The sequence below is a fragment of the Xiphophorus couchianus genome, chromosome 16, assembly GCF_001444195.1.
Source record: "Xiphophorus couchianus chromosome 16, X_couchianus-1.0, whole genome shotgun sequence".
NCBI classification, from domain to species: Eukaryota; Metazoa; Chordata; class Actinopteri; order Cyprinodontiformes; family Poeciliidae; genus Xiphophorus; species Xiphophorus couchianus.
Window position 1 is genome coordinate 13324972 of NC_040243.1, and position 24229 is coordinate 13349200.

The 24229-nt window shown below is 39.0% G+C and overlaps 1 protein-coding gene across 2 annotated transcripts in view; it reads left to right on the forward strand.

The window, feature by feature from the left end:
* tbc1d16 (TBC1 domain family, member 16) overlaps positions 1-12714 on the forward strand; it is a 28744-nt gene extending 16030 nt beyond the window's left edge. The window contains exons 8-13 of one of the 2 annotated variants that reach the window (XM_028042350.1): positions 488-636; positions 5201-5335; positions 6083-6269; positions 7672-7851; positions 9376-9522; positions 10307-12714. In XM_028042350.1, coding sequence (XP_027898151.1) covers positions 488-636; positions 5201-5335; positions 6083-6269; positions 7672-7851; positions 9376-9522; positions 10307-10771 — 1263 coding nt within the window. In that variant the 3' untranslated portion in view covers positions 10772-12714. The remainder of the gene's footprint in view (positions 1-487; positions 637-5200; positions 5336-6082; positions 6270-7671; positions 7852-9375; positions 9523-10306) is intronic. The other variant, XM_028042351.1, reaches the window with a different exon arrangement.
* The last annotated feature ends 11515 nt before the right edge of the window (positions 12715-24229 follow it).

The window sequence follows — 24229 nt, forward strand, 5'->3', positions numbered from 1 at the left end:
TGTATGGATGAGAAACCAAGTCAGAGAATGTTTCACTACTGATGAAAGTGGCCATTTTCACACCTTTTTCTTTTATATTTGTTAGTCAAGTCATAATGAAATTCAGCTTGCAAGCTTCTCAGTTTCAGTTTCAATCATCAGCTTGGCCTGTAAATAATGGAAGGGTTTGTCCCTGCCAGTGTACCCCCTCTGAGTCATTTGCATTCTCTGGAATTGAGTCGCTGTTTGGTTTACCCGTCTACTGTAATGACTCAGTGGCAGTTAGACCATGACCAAGACTTTTTTTTTTTCAGTAAAAGTTCAAATAAGGAAACAGAAGAGTCCTGTTTTTGCTGGATGTGCTGAATAAACACTCATTGTTTTCTTTTTTCACAGCGTAATGCAGAAAGTAAGACATGCTCTCAGGAAATGTCAACATGCCCTGCTGCCAGACCATGTCCCTCCCTTCGTGTTTGCCGTATTTACCCACCTGCTGCTTCTTCGACAGGCTATCTTTTTTGGCGGCATCGACCCATCCATCAGAGGCGAGGTGTGGCCCTTCTTGCTGCACTACTACAGCTACGACTCCAGCTCTCAGGAAAGAGAGGCCTGGAGGCTGCAGAAACGAGCTCACTACCACGACATCCAGCAGAGAAGGTGGGCAGTGAAAAGATGCTACATAATCAATCAATAAATTGATCAATCAAACAAATTTCATCATTAATTTAAAAGCACATTCTCTTACAACGCTTTCTCTACACAGGAAGAAGAACATTCTTGTAGAAATCTGCCTGAAATATTATGCATAGTATTAAGATTGATAATGATATATCCTTACTGAGAGGTATGACCATGTACTGCATAGCTGATGGACTCAATACTTGGTCTGGGCTCCGTTAGCATAAGATACTGCTTCCTTTATCTGTGAGATGGATATGATCAGCTGAATATGCAATTAATCAATTAATCGCATGATAAATTAAAAAGAGTTTGATAATTCCTATTCTGGTCATTAATGCTTTTTAAATGGCAAATCTGTTTACAGAGATGTCATAATCCTTTTTATTTATGATTTTGGTTGTGCTTTAAAAAATATCTTTCAGTTCCAGTGTTAAGTGTTCTTTACAAAATAAAAGTTTATTGGTCTTTGAGAGGGAAAACTTGCGTTATTATGCCATTATCAGTATGTTACTTGAAAATGGTCTCCAAACAACAATATTATCGTTACAATTAGTGGGACAATTTATTGTCCAGTAAAATTTCCTATTCTGACAGGCCAACAAGCTAACCAAAATAAAACTGAATGTCAAGTTTGCATAACATATAGTTCTCTTTCTATAAAACAAAATATCACAGTCAGCCTTTCAAATTGGTCATTATTTGATTGTAAATTGTAATTTAACTGGATAAATAACTACTATAAACAAGCTTCACTGATGTAGCCCATGCAGGTCAGTGAGCTACAAACATGGCTCCACTTGTATTTTGCACCACTGCAGAAATTCCCTGAACAATATGCTGAGAGGACTGGTGTGTGGCTGGATAAGTCGGCAATAAAAGCCGGTCATAAAATAGGACCAAACTGAAATGGACAGACTTTTTTTTTTTTTTTTGAAGTTCCAACTTAATATAGAACATCTGCCATAACTAGCAACAATGATTGTCAACCAGGCACCTCCCATGGTCCAAGGCACATTATTCATTAATAATTAATTAAGATTAATAATGGGTAATGGTAACTGGTAATGGTAGTAAGACTTATGCGGCTTCTGGTTCAGGTTGGATTTAACACAATGAAAGCAAGACCTGTATCCCACTTCCTGAATGGTTTTGTGTGTTGTGCATCTTAAAAAAGCCAACTGGACCTCAAGTAATGGCTTTGTGAATCCTTTAATTGCGTTTGCGTCACGGTGTTTTCCATGGAGCTGTTGTAACACATTTTTGTTCCACAGCTTTTCCTTCCACTTAACTTTCATTTAAAAGTTTAGACACTCTCAACATCCAATTTCCTCTGGGACTTATTCTTCCTTGTGAAGGCTGTGTGTTTGACAATTATCAAGTCATTAGTCTCCCTCATAATTTCTGTATTAAAATAAATTTCTGTTGATCTTATGTCTAGAAAACTGAATTTTGGGTTTTCGTTAGCATGATCAAAATTAACACAATTAAAGACCTGAAACATATCACCGTGTATGTAATGAGAGACTTGCATTCTAATTTATAAAGATGCACCTGTAAATCTTTATTTTACTTGAAGATCTCCTGCTGATAACATCTGCACCTCAGCTCGATAACATGGAAACCACTTTGAAATCATGTCTGAGACACTCGGCTGCAGCGTTGGCTGCCAAAAGCTCAGTCGGTAAAACATTAAACCGTATGTGAGTCTGTTGCGGCTTCCCATAGCAGGCGTGGAGCAATCAATAGGCACAATCAGAGAAGTGTTAAGGGGAGGTGCCGGGTGTGATATAAAAGGTCTCTGGAGAGAAAACATGTCAGCGCTTATCAGATCAGATCATGCTCACATGTCAGAGAGAGGGGAGGGAAAAACCACAACTTTGGTATGCACAGACCAACCTAGATCCCAGAGTCTTTATTTATCCACACAACTCCATCTCAGGGTTAAGGTTTCCATGTTATATTTTTCTGCATCTTTGTGTGCTACGATGATGATAATTGACAGATTTCATTTGTACGGGCTATTATCGCTTTGAGTGCACCAGAAGTTAAAGTGACGCTGATGTTGATTCCTTTAAAGAGCCTCCGGCAGCCCTCCAAGGCCACTGGTTGATCTTTAGGAGCAAGGAGGCCAGTGTGTGGGCTTTACCTTGTCCCCCAACCTTGTGTCCTCATTCTAACAATAATAATTCAGCAGCTGCACATAGGAGTGCAGCTTCCCTTGGATATAATCTGGATATTTAAGTTTGTTAGAATCTGTGAAATAATGCTGTTTATGTCTGGAATTCAACAAAGCTCCAATACGAGTTAAATTTGTTTCAGAGAAGACGGTCATTTTCACTTGTAAGTAATTGTTTAATGAAAAAGATATCTGCAGAAACATTCAGCTGAATGTCACAGTCCCTATCTCCTTTATTTTCTCTTTTTATATAAATAATAATAAAAAATTCTTGTTTGAAACACTTTAACTTTATCTGGTTTCCTTTTCTCTGTAAATAATTATCTGACAAAGGACTCCTTACTGGCTACTTCATCTGCTAAATATTTACAGATTTCTTCAAGGAGAGTTATTGTTTTTCTTTAATTTTTTTCTCTCACTTTAAGATGTTTCTTTTTGTTTCTTTGACACAGAAGATCTGATCTACCGATAAAGAGCTTTATTTTTCAGGCAGAAAGTATGTCTTAATAAAATAACAAAAATATTTTCACTGCAGTTTTTCTGTTTCTGTGATGGGTTTCATGTTTCACTTGTGAAAAATGCATAAACAAATTCAGCCATATTGTCTGTTATTTTAATATTTTATTTACCTCCAAAAATATTCTGAAAGGTTTTATTTTTTGTTGAAATGTAAATTCCAGGTTACAGTAAGAGTATTTCTTGATTTCTTATAGATGATGTGATTTTTTTTCCAATCCTAATTTTGTAATAGACAGACTGCTCCTGCTTATTACAAAACTCCTGAACTCAGTTTTGACAGAAAATGATCAGTTGAATCATCTTCAATGAATTTTTCTTTAAAGATAATCTGTTAAAAACTTTATGAACTATTATTTAGTCTTTCTGGGTGAGTCATAATAGATTAATTTCAGTTTGTTAAATGGAATAAATTACATCTCTGTGAATAGTCATTCATCAATCTATGATCACATTTTAGTATTTTATGGGTGAATTTGTTCCGTTCCCGATATTGTAAATTGCTAAAAGACGCATGAAAAGAAAGGCATTGTTTACTTTTATTATCCATATCTGACAATCCCTTTTAAGGTATTTGTATCCTTTGGATTTATCAGATTACAGACTCCAATCCGTTTACTTGAATTTTATGAGACACACCAACGTAAAGTTGCAGATAATTGTGCATGACTAAGGCACACATTTGTATTTAAACCTATTTTACTCTGATATAAGAAAGTTCATCCAAATGCCATCAGAAGTCACCTGACCTAACTGAACTGTTGGTTCCAGATGCCAAACAATGATTGAGGAGGAGACAAATATTTCCTGTCCACCCGTTACATGCCATCCCCACTGTGAGACATGGCAGTGGAAGGATCATGCTGAGGGGATTGGCTTCTTCATCATTAAGAGGGAAGCTGGTCAAAAATTATGGGAAGACAGAATACAGGATGAAATACAGGAAGAAAACCTTTCAGAAAAGTGACAAACTCAAGCACTTATCCAGAGATATAAGGAATGGTTTAGATTAAAGTATTCTTATGTGTTAGAACGGCCCAGTCAAAGTCCAGGCATAAATCCAATTAAGATTCTTTAACGAGGTTTAAAAATTGCTGTTCACCTAAAGGCTTCATTCCTTCTGTCGGAGTTTGAGATACTTGGGAAAATATTTCAATCTCATACACATTTAAGATTTTTTTTGTGAAAAACTGGATCATTTCCCTTCCTTTTCCTAGAGATGCTCTCCTCTGTGTTGGTCTGCCCCTTTAAAATACACAACAGTTAGCGTTTGCAGCGTCACAAAAAGTTTAAAGTGCAGGGACACTTTTGCAAGGCAGTTCGCTGAGCTAATCCGTGCTCTTCAGGAGCCTGGCTTTTATTTTACTGCACAACCCATAAAACCACTCAAGTGGTGCAAACATGTTCCAAACTCCTGAGCAGCTTCCTCCTGAGAAAGCGAAGCGTAGGACGGTGGCTGGGGAGGGTCCAGCGACACAAACACACAGACCTCAAACCAAACAGTTGCGTGGCGTTGCATCAGCTGAGGTGGCTTTATTCCTGGTGGGGCCGCATGGAAAACAAACAGTGTTAATTAAATCCCCTCTGCTTGTTAGGACCTGAGTACATTAGTACACACGGAGAACACTGGTAATGTGCTCCCTAACATCAGGATGGATGACTGTGGTGGGATCCTCCGAGGAACACTTGTGTCCACTGCTCATATGTTTTGGGGACCTTCTGCAGCAGCTATTAGGAGTAGAATAGCAGCACAGTCATTTCTATGTGTTTATGAGGATTATTGTGTATTAAGCATCCATTGTTTCCCCCTTCATAATCGGTTCCTGCTCCATTTGCTTGACTCCTCAGATTATCCATGAGCCCAGAGGAGCACAGCGAGTTCTGGAGGAAAGTCCAGTTCACGGTGGATAAAGACGTGGTCAGAACGGACCGCAGCAACCAATTCTTCAGAGGAGAGAACAACCCGAACGTGGAGATCATGAGGTTTTCCAACACCGCTGCCCCTTTTTGTCCATCACCCTCTATCGTTCCCACCCGTCCACTCACCTACACCGTTTATTTCATATTCAGAGCCGCAAATGAGTTTCATGCTTTATTGACTTTGACTAAGCCGTCTGAGCACTTTCGACTCGTACTTGCGGCTAATGGCTTTCTAAATGAGGAGCAAGAGGATTTAAATAGGGAATTAGTTATTTTTGCGACTCTCGTTGAGACGCCTGGTGTTTGTCTGGGAGTGATTCTACATCTGAAGCCAGCCTGTGGTTTTCTGGTGCTGATAAGTCTCACCCATGTTTGTCTGGTTCATTTACTTTTAAACTGCTGCAGAGCTGAAGGTCCTGATGTCCTTGTTTAGCAGACACTCATCAAATTTTTACTCTAATGCTGCACTAGAACAATGTAATGTCCTCTGGGTTTTGGGCTTTGTTTGTACTTTCGTTACTAATGCATGAAGACGACCGGGGAAGTTTTCTTCAAAGTAGAACAGGTCTTAAAAAAGAAGGAAGAAAGAAATGCCAGTAATTAGCTCCCTGGTTGCAAGAAGAGGAAAAAAGTGTGGGGGAGGTTGGGAGGGGATTGTTGTGTTATTTTCCCCCAATGAAAGGCATTCAAAGTGTTTGGGTTGGAGGAAAACTTTTCAGGGCTTCCTCTCCTGTTTGGCCCTCTTCATTAGAAACTCTGTCAGCAGATGTTACGCCAGTACTCAGATGTGTGTGTTTGTTCTTGCCCCAGGCGGATTCTGCTCAACTATGCGGTGTTTAATCCCGACATGGGCTACTGCCAGGGCATGTCCGACCTGGTGGCCCCCCTGCTCACTGAGATCCAAGACGAGAGCGACACGTTTTGGTGCTTCGTCGGCCTCATGGAGAACACCATCTTCATCAGCTCCCCGCGTGACGAAGACATGGAGAGGCAGCTGGTAGGAGAGTCTTTATGCTAGCCGCCAGCAGCAGTTTCTGTACAGTACATACACTACTAGGCCTGTCTCAATAAGCAATAAATCAATTAATCGCATTAAAACTCTAACTTTCATTTGCTTGATTTATTGTTTTTCTCTTTTCCCTCTCTGTTTACCAAAAATAGAACAATAAAAGTCTTTCAGTTTGGTGCTTTGGTCTCAACTATCGCTATTTTTGAAAGACAATTTTGTTTACACAGACTTCATAATTCATTTTATTTGTTGTTTCTGTTGTTTCTGTATTTATTTTGGACATTTCAAATGTCTTCCAGTTCCAGTGTTTAAATGTTCATTAGAATTTAAAGTTTACTGGTCTTTGAGAATGAATGTGTTCTAGTATTATTTTGCCATTATTGCTATTATGGAAAATGGTCTCAAAACAACAATATTATTGTTCATCGCGATACGTTCTGGGATTAGTGATGAGTTGCTGTCCCACAGATCTAAAATGTGTCTGCAAAGCTGAAAATGTGAAAAGCTAAAAGGGAATGAAAACACTAAATATTTAACATGCTTTTCATCATATCTAGCGGACCATCACGCCTGTCTCCTCTCCATGATAGACTTTGTACTTTAGCCTTTAAGTGTGTTTTTTTAAAGAACCTTCAATGTGGTAAATAGTAAATGATTCACATGTTTATAGTAGCCCTTTAACCTTTAAAGTCTACAATGAGGTTTTCAGTGTTTTTCTTAGTGCTTCTAACTAAATTTGAAGCTTTGGTCTAAAGTTAGAGTTTGTGACAGATAATAGGTTAACAAAAATAGCTAAAATAAGCAATTGTGTCTTGTTTCATTGATTTATTTGCAATGTTTGTATATTTCAACTAACATTTGTCAAAGTTGTAATGTGGAAATGTCAAATATTCCGCAGTTTTGTAAATGAAATCATCAATAAGTGATTACCTGATCGAGTCACTGCTTTAATAAATTTGAAGCTGATGTGCAAATGTGACACTTTTGACACAAATCTGTGCCAATCTTATTTAGGGTGTCAGCACATGCTTAAATAATCACTGAAAAGTACATGATGATAAATGATTTTTATCAACAGTCCCAAGAAAGTTATTAAACACTGCTTAGAAGGATTCTTCTGGTTTATTTTTTTTTTAGAGCGAGAATATATTTAGCTAACTTTAAACAACTTAGAAACAGTCAGCATGTCTATCACATTCAGACAACACCATAATCGGATGTGTAAACCCGCACATAAATAATGGTTTGTGGGACATTCAAGGATTCTGAGCTCAATCCTGCTAAATCGCTCATGTGCAGACATATAAGCTGTTTGACAAGCTGATGTTTCTGACCATCAACTTGGTCGGATTTTGTGCAGAACAGAGGAAAATAACTTCTCGATCTGCAGATGTACCTGCGGGAGCTGCTGCGCCTCATGCTGCCGCGCTTCCACCAGCACCTGACCCGCCTTGGAGAGGATGGCCTGCAGCTGCTGTTCTGCCACCGCTGGATCCTGCTCTGCTTCAAGAGAGAGTTCCCCGACACAGAGGCACTGCGCATGTGGGAGGCCTGCTGGGCACACTACCAGGTTAGGACAAAGTCCAAACTGATCCTCCGCATGCACAAAGTAGAAAGATGAGGTTTGCATACGCTGGTAAGTGATACAGAGGAATGTAGTGGTAATTTTTTTTTTTTAGCCACTTTAGAGTGTGTAGATTTTTCCAGGAAGTGTGCAGGAATGAAATAGAACTATTGTCTGCAAGGACAAAGTAGGACAAGTTCTTTCAAAGCCTGACTTGTAATCCTGTTGAGTGAATGTAAAAATGTCTATTAATATTTAAAGAAATTGAATTCCATTGTTAAAAACCAGTTGGATTTAAGACTTTGCATATTTCACATTTTTGCCGCCTACTATGCAACCATATTAGTTTTTTAAAATGCAATTTAATTTAAGGGTGATTGCATTGGGTATATTTTACTCGGTGCAGTTCCACGTCTTTTGAAGCGCTGGAAACTTGTAGCCACGATGCGTTCCTTGTGTTTAACACTCCCACTCACTGAGGCCGAGTCAAATGTCTTTGCTTCACGCCATCTGTTCAAACACCTTGCGAGATGTTCGTATCTGCTGCTCCAGGTGGCGATAGAGCAGATAATGTGTGTGTGCGCGCGCGGGTGTGTGTGTTTGTGTGAGAAACCTTGGGTTAGACAGTTAAAAGTCATGTAGCAGTTGAGCTTTAAGTAAGAATTTCTGATTGATATCAGATTTTTCTGTGAAGAGGACGTTTCATGTCACTCTGGGTGGCAGCTGATTGTTTTCTGCTGTTCTTGTGTGAATTAGAGTTTGCAGAGCAACTGTCATCAGGTTGGTTTAAAGGAGCTAGATGCAAACTGAGATGCTGATAAAATACACACAACTATTTGTACCAATAAAATAAATAAATTTTCTGTACTTGGTCTTAGATTATATTTTGTTTAGTCTTTAAATTTTTGTGGTTGTTCATGTTTTTCTCCCCGTCTTGATTTATTAAGCTGAGTGGAAACTAAAAATCTGTGAATTTTAGTTTTCCTTTTGGATTTAGCTGTTACTGTGGTTAAGTAAAACTACAAGTCCCATCATGCAGCAAAGCAACAATCCAAAATGTGCTTAGACATTCAACAAGCCTGCAGCATAACTCTGCTCCTAGAATAAATGTGATCAGATTTAATCAAGCTTGTCTGGGTTAAAATCGGTCATCAATAAATGTTTTAAAGCATGTTAATATTAAGGTGTATGTAGAAAAGAAATAAGTTGCCGATTTAACTGACCTCGCAGTTTCCTTTCAAAATTTCTTCTCAACTATTAATCCTCTTTGAGGCAGAGAGAAAATGTCCCATTCTCAGATCTGCTACATGATACTAGTTAAAGGATGACATCTGCCCAATCAGAAGGTAAAAAACTCTAAACTTTAGTCGTTAACATTGATCATGTCTTTATTTTATTCTATTAAAGGCCGTTGGTAGTGTTAGGAACTACATGAGTTGAATCGAATCAGTCTGACAGGACGTCTGGTACTAAGCGTGACATCCTGCTCCCTTCATCTTCTGCCTCTGACCCCACTCTCCGTCTTTGTAGACAGACTACTTCCACCTCTTCCTGTGCGTGGCCATCATTGTCCTGTACGGGGAGGACGTGACGGAGCAGCAGCTCGCCACCGACCAAATGCTGCTCCACTTCAGCAACCTCTCCATGCACATGAACGGAGAGCTGGTGCTGCGCAAGGTAACGCTGCTGCTTCTGTGTTGGCAGGCTTTGTCTCTTCCTTGTTGTTTCGTTCACCGGCTGCTCGGCAAACTGCAAGTTTCCACACTTGACTTTCTATTCAGTTTTCCAAAATAAGTTCCATCCATTTGTAAGTTGGCTTTCTTTCTTTTTTTTTTGCTCAAAGAAATCTGATCATTCCTCACATCCAGCAAATTAATAAAGCCTCTGTCAATTCTTTTTGTACTTATTTTAATATAGCATCAAAACATAAATAGAAGTATTGAAAATAATTGCAAAAACTTCAGTTCAGCCTTTCTTCTTTCCAGAATCAACACACCCAGGGTTGGTTCGATTCACATCCATTTATAAAAGTCAATAAACATTATCAGACATCTATCCATCTGCAACATTTCTTCCTGATAAAATTTAAATTCATTTTAGTCTGCACTGAAGAGTCCTGCCTGGTGCTGCTGCAGAGTAAGTATAGGATGCAGAGGATTAATGATCTGCTCGCTCGCTGCAGTCTCTGTTCCTGCTGCCTCATCTTTATGGATGCTGTTTGTGCTGCACATTTCTGTTTGCATGCAGCTGTCGTAATGCGTTTTGTTGATGCTTGACTATTCTGCATATGATAACCCAGCAGCGGGCATGAGAGCTTTTGAGATACAGCCAGAAGAAAAAAGAAAAAAATAAACTCCACGAGACTGACCTTGACATTCTTTTGTTATCTTGTAGCCAAGAGATAACAGGAGCATTGATTTATTTCAATGCATGCATCCGCAATGTTTGCCTTCTCTGACAGGCCAAAGTGTCTCTCCTTGAGCTTGCTTCCCCTCATCGCGCTCGCCCCTCTCTTCCAGGCCCGCAGCCTCCTCTACCAGTTCCGCCTTCTTCCCAGGATCCCCTGCAGCCTGCACGACCTTTGCAAGCTTTGCGGCCCGGGGATGTGGGACAGCCGCTACATCCCCACGGTGGAGTGTTCAGGCGAGCACCCAGACTCCCTGAGCTGCCCTTATGGAGGCACCTCCACCCCACAGCCCTCCTCCCCCTCACCGTCATCCTCTCCAAACCACACGCCCACGCCGGACGGCAAGAGGGGCTCCAAAAAACGGGACATTTTCACCTTCCGGAAGCAGTCCTGAGGGGTTATTACTTTACTATTAGTTTCACTATCTACAACAAGATTTTTTTTTCCTTTTTTATTTTGTTCTTGAACTTTTCATTTGGTGCAATGTTGAACACTGCCTTACCAGGGCGTTGCTGTTGACGTTCAGCATCGCATGATTCTGCAACGAGGGCAGCTTGCAGTCAGACGGATCGGAGGTCAAGAGGCTGCTTTCTCCTCGGAGCAGAACAGACAATCACCAGGCGCCGTGTCGATCTGGAGCCACTTCAGGTTCAAGTCTGCTGCTGGTTTGGCATTCTTCCACAAGATTTGTGGGCACCGGGGAGGTCACCGTGGGGTCATCACGCAACTCTGCTCTCAGACTCTGACGGGTCAAAAAGCGAACTGGGGGCGTCTTTCACAGAACTTGAACTTGGACTCTTGGAAAATGTTTTTGGGTTCTCACAATGGCATAATTGTGTGAATGTCAAATATAATGTGCATATTTAGAGTCTGAGAGTCTTTTTGACCTCGAATCCAAACTCTTTGTGTTAAAGAAGTAGTAGAAAAAAAACATTTGTCTTTAGCTTTTGTTTTCCAAAACAAATGAATGTTTTTGTTCTAAATATTTAGCAATATTATCTTTGCATGAGCAATTCTTTGCAAATAGAGGTCACAACATATTTGTTGTGAGGGGGGAAAAAAATCCCAAACAGAGGCGAGAGTGTGTTTATGTGACAAACACTAGCATCACCACAGGGCTCCTCTTATCTTCCCATCCTATAAGTTCTCTTTCTTGAACAGAAAGAGCATCAACATTTGCACATTAGCACCATTAATTGTAAAATATCTGCGAGTAAAGTACTGAATTTATTTAGTAGCAGTTTCACCAAAGATACGGTGCTTTACAGAAGAATTTCTGCCTGTTGAAATGTTTCACATATTGTCAAGTTGCAACAACAAACTTGAGTGTGTTTCATTGGTATATTTTGGGTTATGTCAAAACAAAGTGGTGTGTAATTATGTAGACGTTGCTTTAGTTTTGCGGAACCGAAAGCTTTTACTAGTCATCCACTCCTGACCCTGGAATTTTTGCCCATTTGTCTTTGCAGAATATTTGCAAGTCATTCAGGTTGGGTTTAACATCTACATACCAACCCAACCAACTGCAAACAGTAGTCAATCATTTTCCTTCCACTACATAATTATGTATTACGTTATATTAGTGAAATTCCAATAAAATACACCAAAGTCTTTGGATGGTGTAACAAAATGCCCTCAAGTTGCAGGAGGTATGAATATTTTTGCAAAGCGCTGTAGATCAAGTTATTTTCGGATCACTTCTTCTGTGCTTGGAATTTCATCCTTGGTGTTTTGAGCTGTTTTCTGTAGCTCCCCACCCCCCATCTTTACACTTAAGTACACGAAAAGGCACACGAGTCTAACAACGAGTCCACATGAATGTAGCTTTTCACATCAACACAATGAAAATCACACATACGTGTGTGATTGTAAACTGAAGTTACTGTTGCGACCATTAAACGAAAACGCATCGAGGAAAGTGGAGCAGTGAGCCTGTCATTTAGGCTTCATCCAGGGAGAAACTATAAATTAATGTTGCCTCAAGTGTGAAGATGATTTCCCCTCGAGGAGCCTTTGAGTGACACCCGCAGGATTGTAACATCTGCAAAACGCTGCTATAATGTACCACAGATTCCTTTAATCAGCCTTCCGGCAGCTTTGCAGATAAATTATACCTGCTTCTTCATTCCTGTTAGCTATCATGAAGTGCTTTAAATGGCATAGAGGCTGTCTTGAAGGTGATGATGGGTAATGTTCAGACGGTGACCTCATGGATTTCTTAACATTTAAATCACGTTGTTTACACAAAAGCCACCAATCACAGTCGTTATTGCTGACTTGCCTCTTTTGGAAAGGGGTTGTTATTATGAATTGTGGTCATGAATGTAAAACGTTGCTGTTTTTCTTTTCTATATTATGTTGACGTATTACTGCACACCTCACAAGAGAGCTAAAGGCTATTCTTATTACTGGTGTTAATAAAAACATCATCAATAAACTGTATTTGTGCTTTTGTGACTCAACACTGGATTTTTCTCTTTTTTTGAGGGGTAACGTCACAAATATAATTTAATAAGCCACTCTTCAAAATTGGTTTGTTCTGTTGTCTTTCTATTTGAGTAAGGAAGGATACACAAAGTATTAACAGTAAGGGGTATCAATACCTTTCCCCATTTTTTAGATCTAATCAAATTAGTGATACATTTTTTCTCAGTTGTATGGTGTGAGGTTATTCTGCAATATGAGATGAATTTATGTTTTTATCCAATTTTTACTGGTGGCACCATTAATAGTTTACCATGCTTTATTGACTATTTAATTGATCCGAAATTACTATATCAAAGAATAAACTGTTAGGATGAATTTCTTAGAGATATTTACAACTTTCACAAAAAAAAATTATAAAACAATTTCAAGCTTTTGCCAAACTGTTTTTCAAATAAAATTAAAAAATCCTGGCCAATGTTTGAGCATTCATTTTTATTTGAATGTGGCTAGATGTATCTTTTTTTTGTTCAATAAAACGTTGGGAAACAGGTCAAACTTCACAGTGACAAAGATTAAAGAAATGAAAAAAACAACCTCAAATGCTCTATCAATGGTACAAAGAAACACTTGAGAGTGAAAGACAGATTATTATTGTAAACTTGACTAGTAAAGATTTCAGATTGCAATGAAAGCTTTTTAAGTGAGAAAAAAAATGTCCTTGCTTGAAGGGTTTTCTGTTTAGAAGATTCTGATGACAAATAATTTGGCAGCGGCTACCTGAAGCAGCAAAACACTTCTTGATCAAAAGGAAAGTATGAAGGGTACGATTTATGATGCCAAATATTCTTTATCCATTTTTCAGTTTTTAATCATGTATTCACATTTTGTATATGTGCTATTATTTGACACAGAATCCTTTAGTGTGCTAAAAATCTTTATATTGCAAAAGAATATTCGGATATAATAAAACATGTTTCCCTTTCACTGATTACTGGATGTTCTCAAACAATTTATTTAGATGGAATATGGTCGTTGTTTCTATTAAGTTCAGGTTGTAGCTCTGGATTCTGACTGAACCTTTCCGAAACAAATTTTCCTCTCAGGAAGTTATTCTTTTTTGAGTTTGATTAAATGCTGAGGCTCACATTGATGATGAGAAACGAAATGTCTTTTTCCATTTGCTTAAAATCAAGCTTTGTTAGTAATACATATAAGCACTGTGTTTTTGAAACTTTTGTAAAATGTTTAAATATAAATGCATGTTTACAATATATTCTTTTATTTACTTTGAATGGCAAAGATATCTGCAAGACCTGCTTTAGCTCATTTTTTACTGATAGTTTTTAATCAACCTACATCTGGGTTGGTTCATACTTTATCAGTATAACAATAGAACCCAAATTAGGTTATTTAGTCAGCCTTTAATAGGTTTGACAATCAAAAGAGGAGGGTTTTTCTCTCAAAGAGTTGCCTAGTTTTAATGTAATGTACATTGATTATTCTTTAGGAATAAGCATAGTAACTGTAATTTAGTGGTTTCTTATGAATACATGTTGTTTTGTGTTTTGTTTCTTTGTCTATGAAACCAGTTTTACCTGACTTAAAAAGAAGAGCTGCCAACTTCCTGAAACTGTTTCCAACCAGATGTTACTAAGATTTAAAATGCCTCATTCAAAGGAGGAGAAAAACAAATTTACTTTCTACCCTAAAACACGTTGGTGAAGGGGCTGCTGCCTTCACATAACAGACACATTTATCTTTTTAATATGTTTTTCGTTGCAAACAAATATTGGTTTTCAATTAACCCTAAAACGTGACATTATTTCTGCACCTTTGCTCCGGTCATTCACTCCTCTATGCAACTGGTCGCTTTGACATGAAATGGCTTCTAGTTTCCTGTCTTTTATCTCTGGAAAGACGGAAAAGATGAGGCGTGAACTCTGCCTCACATGGGATTTGCATTCCAGTTAAATGACGAGCAACGAGCTGGGAGGCCTAACACGAGGGGAAAAAAAAACAAAAAAACCCCGGCAGCAGCAGGAGTTGGACGGTGTGTTTCCCAGAGTTTAACCCTTCAGTCTTATCAGCACTGCTGTTTGTTGTGGCTCTTTGACAGTCTGTGTGTGATGGCTCAGGTGCACGACAGCAGCCAACCGCCTGTCACAGACAGCTGTGGAGATGCTATCAGGCCTTATTATCAACTGGCTGGCTTCTCAAAAATGTGAGGAAGTATTTGGGTTGGCAGGTGTCTGTGGGGAGTGACTCTGCTGGTGCGTGTGTTTTTGTTCAGTCACTTTGTCGTTTCAGGAAAAAACAACCATTTAAAATGTTTTTCTCTGGAAACTTCAAACACTAATGACTTTGTTCTGTGACTAAGCAGAGAAGTGTTTTTTTTTTTATTTTTATTTCCCCAGTCTTCCTCTTTTACACCTTTGATGACCAATGTTGGCCATAAACAAAATGAGTTTCAAATGAAAATCAGATGGAATTTTTTTTCCCCAACCAATAACCTGGAATCTCCAGTGTCTTTAGGGGAAGTCCTGTACTCTAGACAGTATTATTCTTTTATTTAGTAACCCTGCTGCTTTCTGTTGCTGGTGAGCAAACCTGCCTTTAATTACCATCCATTAGCATTGGAATAATGGCCACTCATTGGGATAATGCATTTCTGTTTGAGAAAACTGAATGCAAAAATATCACCTCTTAGTCTGTTTTGTTGCGTTTGTAACTTTTTAAATTCATTGTGATTAAAAAAGAAAACAAACACAGTTTGATATCAACTGTGTTAATCAGCTTCCAAAGGCAATTTATTGCACTGCATTTTACTTAGTGGTATGACAGTAAAGGTGGCTGAATATATTTTTTAAATGATTTTAACAGTTACCACAGATTCTTAACTGGACTTAGGTCTAGATTTCGACCGAGCCATCTCCTGACATGAATAAGATTTGATCTAAACCAGTGATGTCCAACTGTATTCCTTGAGAGCTAACATCCTGTAACTTTTGGGTAGTAGCTTTGTACGACTGAAGTTGGTAACCTTGATCTAAACCAATCCATTGTAGCTAAACCCCAGTTTCTAGTCTTTTTTCCTCCAGTGTTTCCCAGTATTTAGCCCCATCCATCTTCCCATCATCTGTAGCCGGATTCTCCATCCCTCCTGAAGCAAAACGTCCCCACAACACGACGCTGTCCCCACCGTGTTTCACAGTCAGGACTATGTGGGGTCTTTAGAAAACGTGTGTTCTCATTTTAAGATTAAATTACACAGGTTGACTCTTTTTACCAAGTAGGTGACGTCTGTCAGGTGTTAGAGCCCATTTTGCCCAAATGGCCAGATTTTTATTCATTAAAGATTTTAATAGCTATTTCTATTTTTTCTACTTTATAATTACGCAATAATTGTGTTATTTTGCATCATAAAATCACACTAAATGTGACAATGTTCCAGCGCTGTAAGTACTTTTTCAAGCCACAGCACTTAAAAACAAACGTTGCATCAGTTTGTCGGCCCCTGCTGAAGCCGGTTCAGTTATTTTCATGCTCTGTTAGATTAGAAAGATTTCATTGCATCATTTTGATTGATAACATCTGTGGTTTAACGGTGAAATATGCGTGTGCTTCAAACGACATGCCTAACCTGTGGCACTCAGTGTGCCACAGCCTTTTCTTTGTTACCTCCACTATCACACTCACATACTATCAGTGACCTACGCAAAGCACATGTGGAGGCTCTTTGTGTTGTAGTGCAACTCAAACACTCCGTCTCTGCTCTATCGTCTTTTTGCATACACATCACACTGAAACCTCTCTTGAGTGCTGCTCTGAAGCAACCACTTCTTTCTTTCACCCATCAAATACTCTCATTGTGGAGTTACTGCCCCCTCCTCCTCAATTTTCCAGTTTCCACATCCTCCTCCAACTGGGTGATAGTGTGGGGGCCTGGCTGGTCCCCTGTCACAAGACCAGCACTGAATGTTGAGTTATTACCCCCTAATTATCAATTACTGCACTCAGCTTCCACACCTGGAGCAGGCCAGGCTGGGAATGAGCTTAGCCCCATTAGGATGGACCTCTGGCTGGGCTGTTTATGGAGGGGGGCTGGGCTTTAACCCTCTGGAGGTGTTAATGGGTCTTTCAGGGGTACTGTCAGTAGGCTGGTTCACCAGGGCGTCTAACACCAGAGGAAGTAGATGCAAGCTGAAATGTTAGACAGAATAGGCTGTTTTATTAACATTTAATTTCCCTCTTGGGTTAATGAAGTATTCTGGAATTGACTTTTGGATTGAATTCAATCGAAGCGCATCCCTTTCTTAAAAGAGTGAGAACTCCCATGATCTTACTGCAATTCACATTTTGAAAAATCTGTATTTCTGATGTAGCATGTGGCTGTTTGCATTGTGGTTTATACAATGCCAAAGAATGCATACAAACAGACAGAAAAAGGAAATTAATTTAATGGCAAAAATCTAGAGGTTGTTTTGAATGGAGCTGGACTTTTCACTTGAAGAACAAACAGAATGTAATAACTTTGTGTTTGTTTAAGCAAAGTCCAGTTTAGTGGAGATCCTCGGTAGCAGATCAAAGCCCCTTTGTTTTAAAGTCAGCGGATGAACGCGTCTCATTTCAGGAATGGATTTACTTATTCAAAAAGACTTGAAAAGAAAGACATACACTTGAAAGTGTTTAATAATTTAAAAATTCGATGTTGGTCAAAAGATGTTAAAATGTCTTAGATATAACACAATCTATTGTTTTGGTTTGATGAAAGATTTTGTTTGATAGTTTCATATTTCCAAACAGAATACATTACAGTCAGACTCTTATTTTCTGGAATCAGCTCTGGGTCTGAACTATAGAGACAGAAATATAAATATGGCTACATTTAGATATTTGGACAGATTTAAATATCTGTCATACATTTAGCCTAAAACCTTTTCCTTTTGATAAAAGTAGTTGTTAATTCTTGCAGTGTACACTAAGAGTCATTTTGTTCTTGATGTTAGTGTTTAAAGCCTGGGTCACCAAGATGTTTCTTCCTGTTGAATTGGGAATCATTCTTCTCCACTGTGACGTTACGCTTTCTTAGGAAGGGAGATGAAATCGATGTGAAGATTTGATTCAATCTGCTAATCTTCTTAGATCTGGGGGTGTCCAGTTTTTGTCCTTGAAGAGCAGCTTCCTAGGAAACCATGAAGCTCTGATATGTTCAGAATGCTGTTTGTCATTGGTTTGCTGTGTTGAACAAGGATAAAGACACCGTCATATGTCAGCAAGCGGCTGATAAATCTGTCTTTGAGTATTATTGATGCCTTTAGGTCTCAACTCTGACCTTATTCACCTTTCATGACCAAAAGTTTAAATTCAAGAGGCGTGTGCATTCTTCTCCTAACTTACTAATCCTCCATGAGTGCATCTGTTTTCTGGAGCACAACAAATCCAGTTTAATCTGACTGATCAACTCGTCATATTTTATATGGTGGTCCAAAGCAATTTTTCATGAAACCTACCATTTTGGAATATTAGTCCATTATGTACTTGTTAAGAAGATGTTTTACATGTAAAAAGGCTGAAGCCTGTCCCGGCTCGCTTCAGTTTAGGTGCTGATGTAATTTTAATTTCAGCAATTGGGTGCCATTTTTGTGTAATGCCTACAAGGAATAAACTTTGTTGTGTAGATTTGTACGGTTTAGATTAAAAATCATTCATTTTAGTACCTGATTGAAACCTGATTGTTTGTAAATCATAATGTGAATTTTCTTCTTACCATGACAACCAATCAGCTTTTAATATTTTTGTTCATTGCTGCAATTTAAAGACACTACCTTTCATTTTAAGTTAGATGTTTAGAAGATGTGGAACTTGGTTACAACTTTATTAGGAGTCCTCTTATTTCCTGTAAATTATTCCCCTAATGTTTTCACCATGCACAGTACTGCATTTAAAAAGCTAAACCCTCCTTAAAATGTTTCCATTTCTAAAGAAGCTATTTATTTAGAGTGCTGCATCCAAGCATATTAATGGAAAGTTAAATAGAAGGAGAAAAAATCCACAGTAAAAATTCCACCACCAACAGAGTTAACCACAGAAACAAAGACTATTCAATAGTGTTTTAAAATGTCATGAACATATTGGAAACACATAATAATATCATGAATTATGTAGACTGTTCTAAATCAGGGAAGATATGATTTACTAGAGGCTGAAAAACATTCCCTAATAAATTCCCCACTACTAATAATAAATAATTAATTTAACCTTTTGTAACATTGTTTTGGCTGCACACAACATAATTTCCTGCACAGACATGGGGGCTAATCCCCAGCTGTGTTCCAGCCTCAGTAACATTCTTGACCTTCACTGTAATAAAACAGAGACTAATTTTCATCTCATAGACATTTAAAGCAGGGCGAAGAGCAACAAGGACAACCGCCTTTATGCAAGAACTCTAATCTTCAACATGTCAAAACAGTTCAGTGCGACTCTGTTTTATAAACCTTTAATGTGCCACCACATTTATAGTAGACGGTTATTGACATTGAAGTTTACAGTTAATTAAATAAAAGACCACGTTGGTAGTAGTTATAGCTTTTCTACAAGTAATACCAACAATAAACTGAAAATGCTACAGACTTTAAACGATAACTGCCCATAAAGTCCTAACTGAACCCCCAAATAAAAAAAATGAAATGTCTGTGTAATGCACAATCTTGAAGTCACTCTTGATAGCAAATGACTGGTTGGTACATGCTAATGAAAACAATTTATAAGTCATATATTTTCCACTTGTGCAGCACTAAATAGAAGCTTCCTGTAACGCTTTGCAGTTCTTGTGCTCTTTTGTTTGTGTTCCTGTCCTTTCTACCAATTCTCAGTCCAGCACATCAAGGCAGGTAGAAGCCTTAAATAAAACACACAAGTGAGTCAAACTGTGTGACTGGAATGGAGAATGTGAATAGAGATACTGTAACAAAAAAAAGGTGTAGTCTATTCAGAATCAGTCATACAGACTCATATACAAGTTCTGTAAAAGGTTTGTCACATTACAACCACAAACCTCAATGTCCTTTTTTTTTGTTTTTGGAATTTTATGCAGTAGATAAGTTGAATGTGCTGCATATTTGTAAAATGGGAGGAGAAGGACCTGGTTTTCAAGCCTTGCCAGAGCCAGATGGAGCTAAATGTGAAGCAACTCTGGAAGAAAAACTGTCAGAAGCTGCAAAAGAATGGACACCTTTTTTAAATTCTGGTTCTGCTGCTGTTGGTGTTCCTCAAACCCGGTTCAAAGCAAACCTGAAGTGAGGAATCTAGTAAAAATGAACATCTGATATAATATAGAGTGTATCTTGAGAAATGGGATTCAATTGGGTTAATGAAAGATTTTAACCTACATTAGATTATTTAGCGAGTTTTATGGTAAATCTTCCTAAATTGGACAGATTTTCCAACATTTGCATTACAGAAAAAAATGTTTTTTAAAATCCACCTTCCTGCTTTGCTGCAACTCTCGCTGTGTTTTAATTCATTCTTCACAATTCTCCTTAATTACATGCAGAAAACACACAATAGAAATGCAGCATTACAAAAAGTCTGCTGCTCTAGTGCTGCAGCTCCTCCATGCACAAATTCTACTCCTCACGTAGCATGTCATGTGCTTAAGGCGCCTTATTTCTCTCTTGGAGTAATACTCATCAAGCGTGACAGAAGACATGGACTGATCAATGCTGTGGTTATCCCCCATTCTCTTCCCTCTGTTCGAGCACGAGAAGGCACAAAAATAGATTTCTCCCCCCTCCGCCTCCTGTTGAATGCAAATAGATTGACTTGGCCTCTCATGATTACAATAGACGCTCTTTCAAGCCTGCCTCGTCTGCGCTCCATTCAACTGCTACTGTCATTTAGGTGAAGGAGTCAGCTTATGGCAGCTGTGCAGCACATCATACAGAAGATTGAAATGAAAATGAGGCATTTCTCAAAATAGCTATGTGGGGCGGGGAGGGAGCAGGGGTGAAGATGTGTGCTATGCGACTTTCTGCTTATTTGAGAGCTCAGTCGTTGTTGGACTTCTTGAACGCCTCTAAGATGTGTCACGGGCGTTATGATGGATCGCAGGGTGTCGTGTGCGCCACATTAACTTTGTGACCAGTTTACACACCGTGCAAGTGTGACATGCAGAAGAGCGAGGGAGAGGGAGAAGGGTGTGTTGTTATGAGCACATAGTCATATTTTTGTTGGGGCAAAAAAAGAGAAATAAATAAGTTAAATGGAATCTTTTTAATAATCTGAAATTTGGATTCTATTAATGCAATCTACATAAAAGAAGTGTAGGATTGATGTATTTAGACCTTTACTACAGGTTATCACACACAAGGTAATTTAAATTGCTTCACAGGATAATAAGGGAAGAGACGTACAGAATTTAACTTAAAACATAAGAAACAATCATTCTTTTTTTGTCCCACAGTGGGGAAATTTGGCTATCCCAGCAGCAAGGTAAAAATAAATAGAAGCATGCATATTCTATTTAGGTCAAAGGGAAAATATATCAAAACAGAACAATTACAGTTTATGAGGATATGAAACTCTACAATGCAGGGAATTTAAAACATAAAAAAATGAACAAAAATAGCATGATTAGGTTAAAAGAAATGAGCTGCTGAGAAGGATAAATTAAAGGAAAACTGTGCAAGATACACATTTGTGCATAAAAGAACCCCAACAGACTGATTTACTGGAAAGAATTGACAAAAAAAACAACTAAAATTAAAGCCTCACATAAAAAAAGAAATGTAATTGACTGTAGTGGAAACAGAAATGCAAAGATGCGTTTAATAGTAAATAGAGTGCACATGTGTGAGAAGGCCTGAAATCATAAAACATGGAGGTGGCAGCATAATGCTGTGGGGCTGAACACATTTTCACCTCGTCAGCATGTCATCAATATCTGCAAAACTCATAAGTCTGTTGTGTATCAGCAGGGAAACATCTAAAACATGCAGGACTGTCCCCGAGGACAGGGATTCAGGTCCATTGCTTTTTTTTATCAAAGAGTATGGATGCTAGAATGGTCCAATCAAAGTCCAGCCCTAACTCAAACTGAGAATATATGGCAATACTTTAAAACTGACCACACATTTTCTCCAGTCAATCTGACAGAGTATGACCTTTTTTCTCTTAAAGGACAAAGCTGCTGGTGTAATGAATACAGTAATGTTTCTGGTTGGAGCATGACTGAAGTTTTACCTCTTGAATGTTTTTACATATATGACAAATCTGCAGTATCTACTAATCCACAAATGAAACCAGTGACGCAACATTTTTATCCATTTTTAAAATACCAGACAGTGAAAACAGGAGCATGTCAGATCTTGTTTCTGTTTACTAATGTCTATTCTTTGATATATTTGTCATCAGAAGGTGCTGTTTGATTTCACACCTAGGGCAACACCCTGCGTTATAAATTTAAAGAGGATTTGTTGACAAAAATTCATATTTATAGAAGACGTGTTGCTGTTATCTTTAGCAGCAACAGACATAAAGAAGGCACTCGTCTTTTCGTAGGATGATTCAGTGCATTAAAATGCTGATCGAATTCAGAGTTTGCAGCCGTGACTCATCCTGACAACCATTAGCAGCGTTGCCATGATGTGTCCACATGCAGGTGCATTAGGGCTCCCGGCAGCGCCTGTTGTTGCTCACTGGGGATGAGGGATTTGTGCGCTGACGCAAGCGGCCGTCTCCCGCGGGCATCCATGCAGGTAAATAAACTGGTGGTTGTGGGCAGAGGAGAGACGTCACAGGGAGAGATGAAAGGACCCGCTGATTGCTGCCTGTGCAACTAAATCTGAATAATTCAACTCATAACTTGAACTTGCAGTTGTTGGAATTTTCTCTACTTTTTTCTTTTTATCAGCCAGTAACATGGACTCTTTCATTTTCAGCCTTTTTGTTTCTGTGGATGACTTTTCAGGACTTTGTGATTGTCTCTTTACTCCTATAAGTCTTGAGTTTGTGACTCATCTCACCTTAGTGAGTCACAGCTCTTGGGCGTATGATCACTGACGTAGTGTTTTTAATGACTCTTCTGTGTCGCTTTGACATTTTTGTAGCTTTTCAAGTGACCATATGTGGCTGCTCTCAGCTGGGTTACGTCTGCATGAACACATTATTTCTGTCTTGTTCTACTTTTGTCTCTGCCACATGTGTGTCTGTGATAGCGCTCTATTTCTGTTTAGATTATTCATGCGAAGGTAGGAACAGACACACACACACAAGTGTGAGGTTTCTCATTAAGACAATAGCTGCCACTTTTAACAATGCATCAATTAGAGTGTGTCTTGTGTGAACAATTAGCTTTGTTTGGAGCTCCATCCCTTCCCCAGTCTTGAATCCTCATCTTTGTCACCTCGAAAGAAAAGCACTTGTAACATCACAAGGCCCATCCTCGGTTATCCCTCTTAACCATTATTCTTCTCCAATAAGCACTGCAGCTCCCCTCAGGGTGACACGGCAATGTTTGCAGCAATTCAGGCCTAATCTGTCAGTGTTTGCCTGTTTTCTTTTTCGGATTGGCCGTTTTGTCCTCTCTTGGGCGCCTCAGGCACAGCTGACTGTGACGGAGGGTGGCGGGGTGTAGGGGGGGGCGGTGGGGCTCTCGTAAGGGACCCCATGGCCCGCTCCACAGGGGAGGAGTTCCTAATCCAGGATTATTCTTCCAGACCCGCAGCCAGCTGGATTAGGGGTTAGTCGGTGGAAAAGGGCACCATCAGCACTCTTTCCTCCTGCAGCTCAGTGGATTAGACTCGCTGCAGACGCTGAGCTGCCCTGAGAGGTGCAGCGAGGCTCGCCGGTCCCCTCGCAGCTACTCTGCAGCACCATACATGGCAGTTGGGGGTGGCGGGGGATGGTTGAGTGCATGCTCAAACACGACGTAGAGTTGATTTTTCCATTCTTGACTTGGAGCGATCAAATGTGGGGTAGGGAGACAATGGCTTTTATGGATTAATTGGGCTAGATGCAAATAGTTTTTCTAATGAAAGCATGTCTCTGGGCCTGTAGGAGCAGAACAGTTAGGGAGACATTTCTTGTTATTTTGTCAAGTCATACAGCATAGGCTAGTAGACGTCTATCATTTCCTTCCATGTTGATTAAAATCAAGCAGAGGAGAATCTGTTGTGTAACCTTTAAATAATCAAGATCAGTCTTTCCAAGGTTTTCATTAAACTTTTGCTGCTTTTTGAAATATTTTCTGCTCAGTACCTGATCATTCTCAGTACATTGTAATTTGTTAGACTTACCAACCTTACTAAAAACCTTTACTCTACATTCACTCTTCTCTCTCATTACAGTCGAAGCTGCCTCTGTTGCTATTTTGGTCTGCAAATACTTCTGCAGTCACTGTGCTATTTGTTTCAGACTTTACAATATCAAAATGTTCAACTCTTTTAGGACATATCTGCTATAACTTCTGCAGGGTCTTTAAATTTCATTTCTGTTACACTAAATGACATTACAGAATTTTAAAGAAATGCAGGGAGATTCTTCAAAATC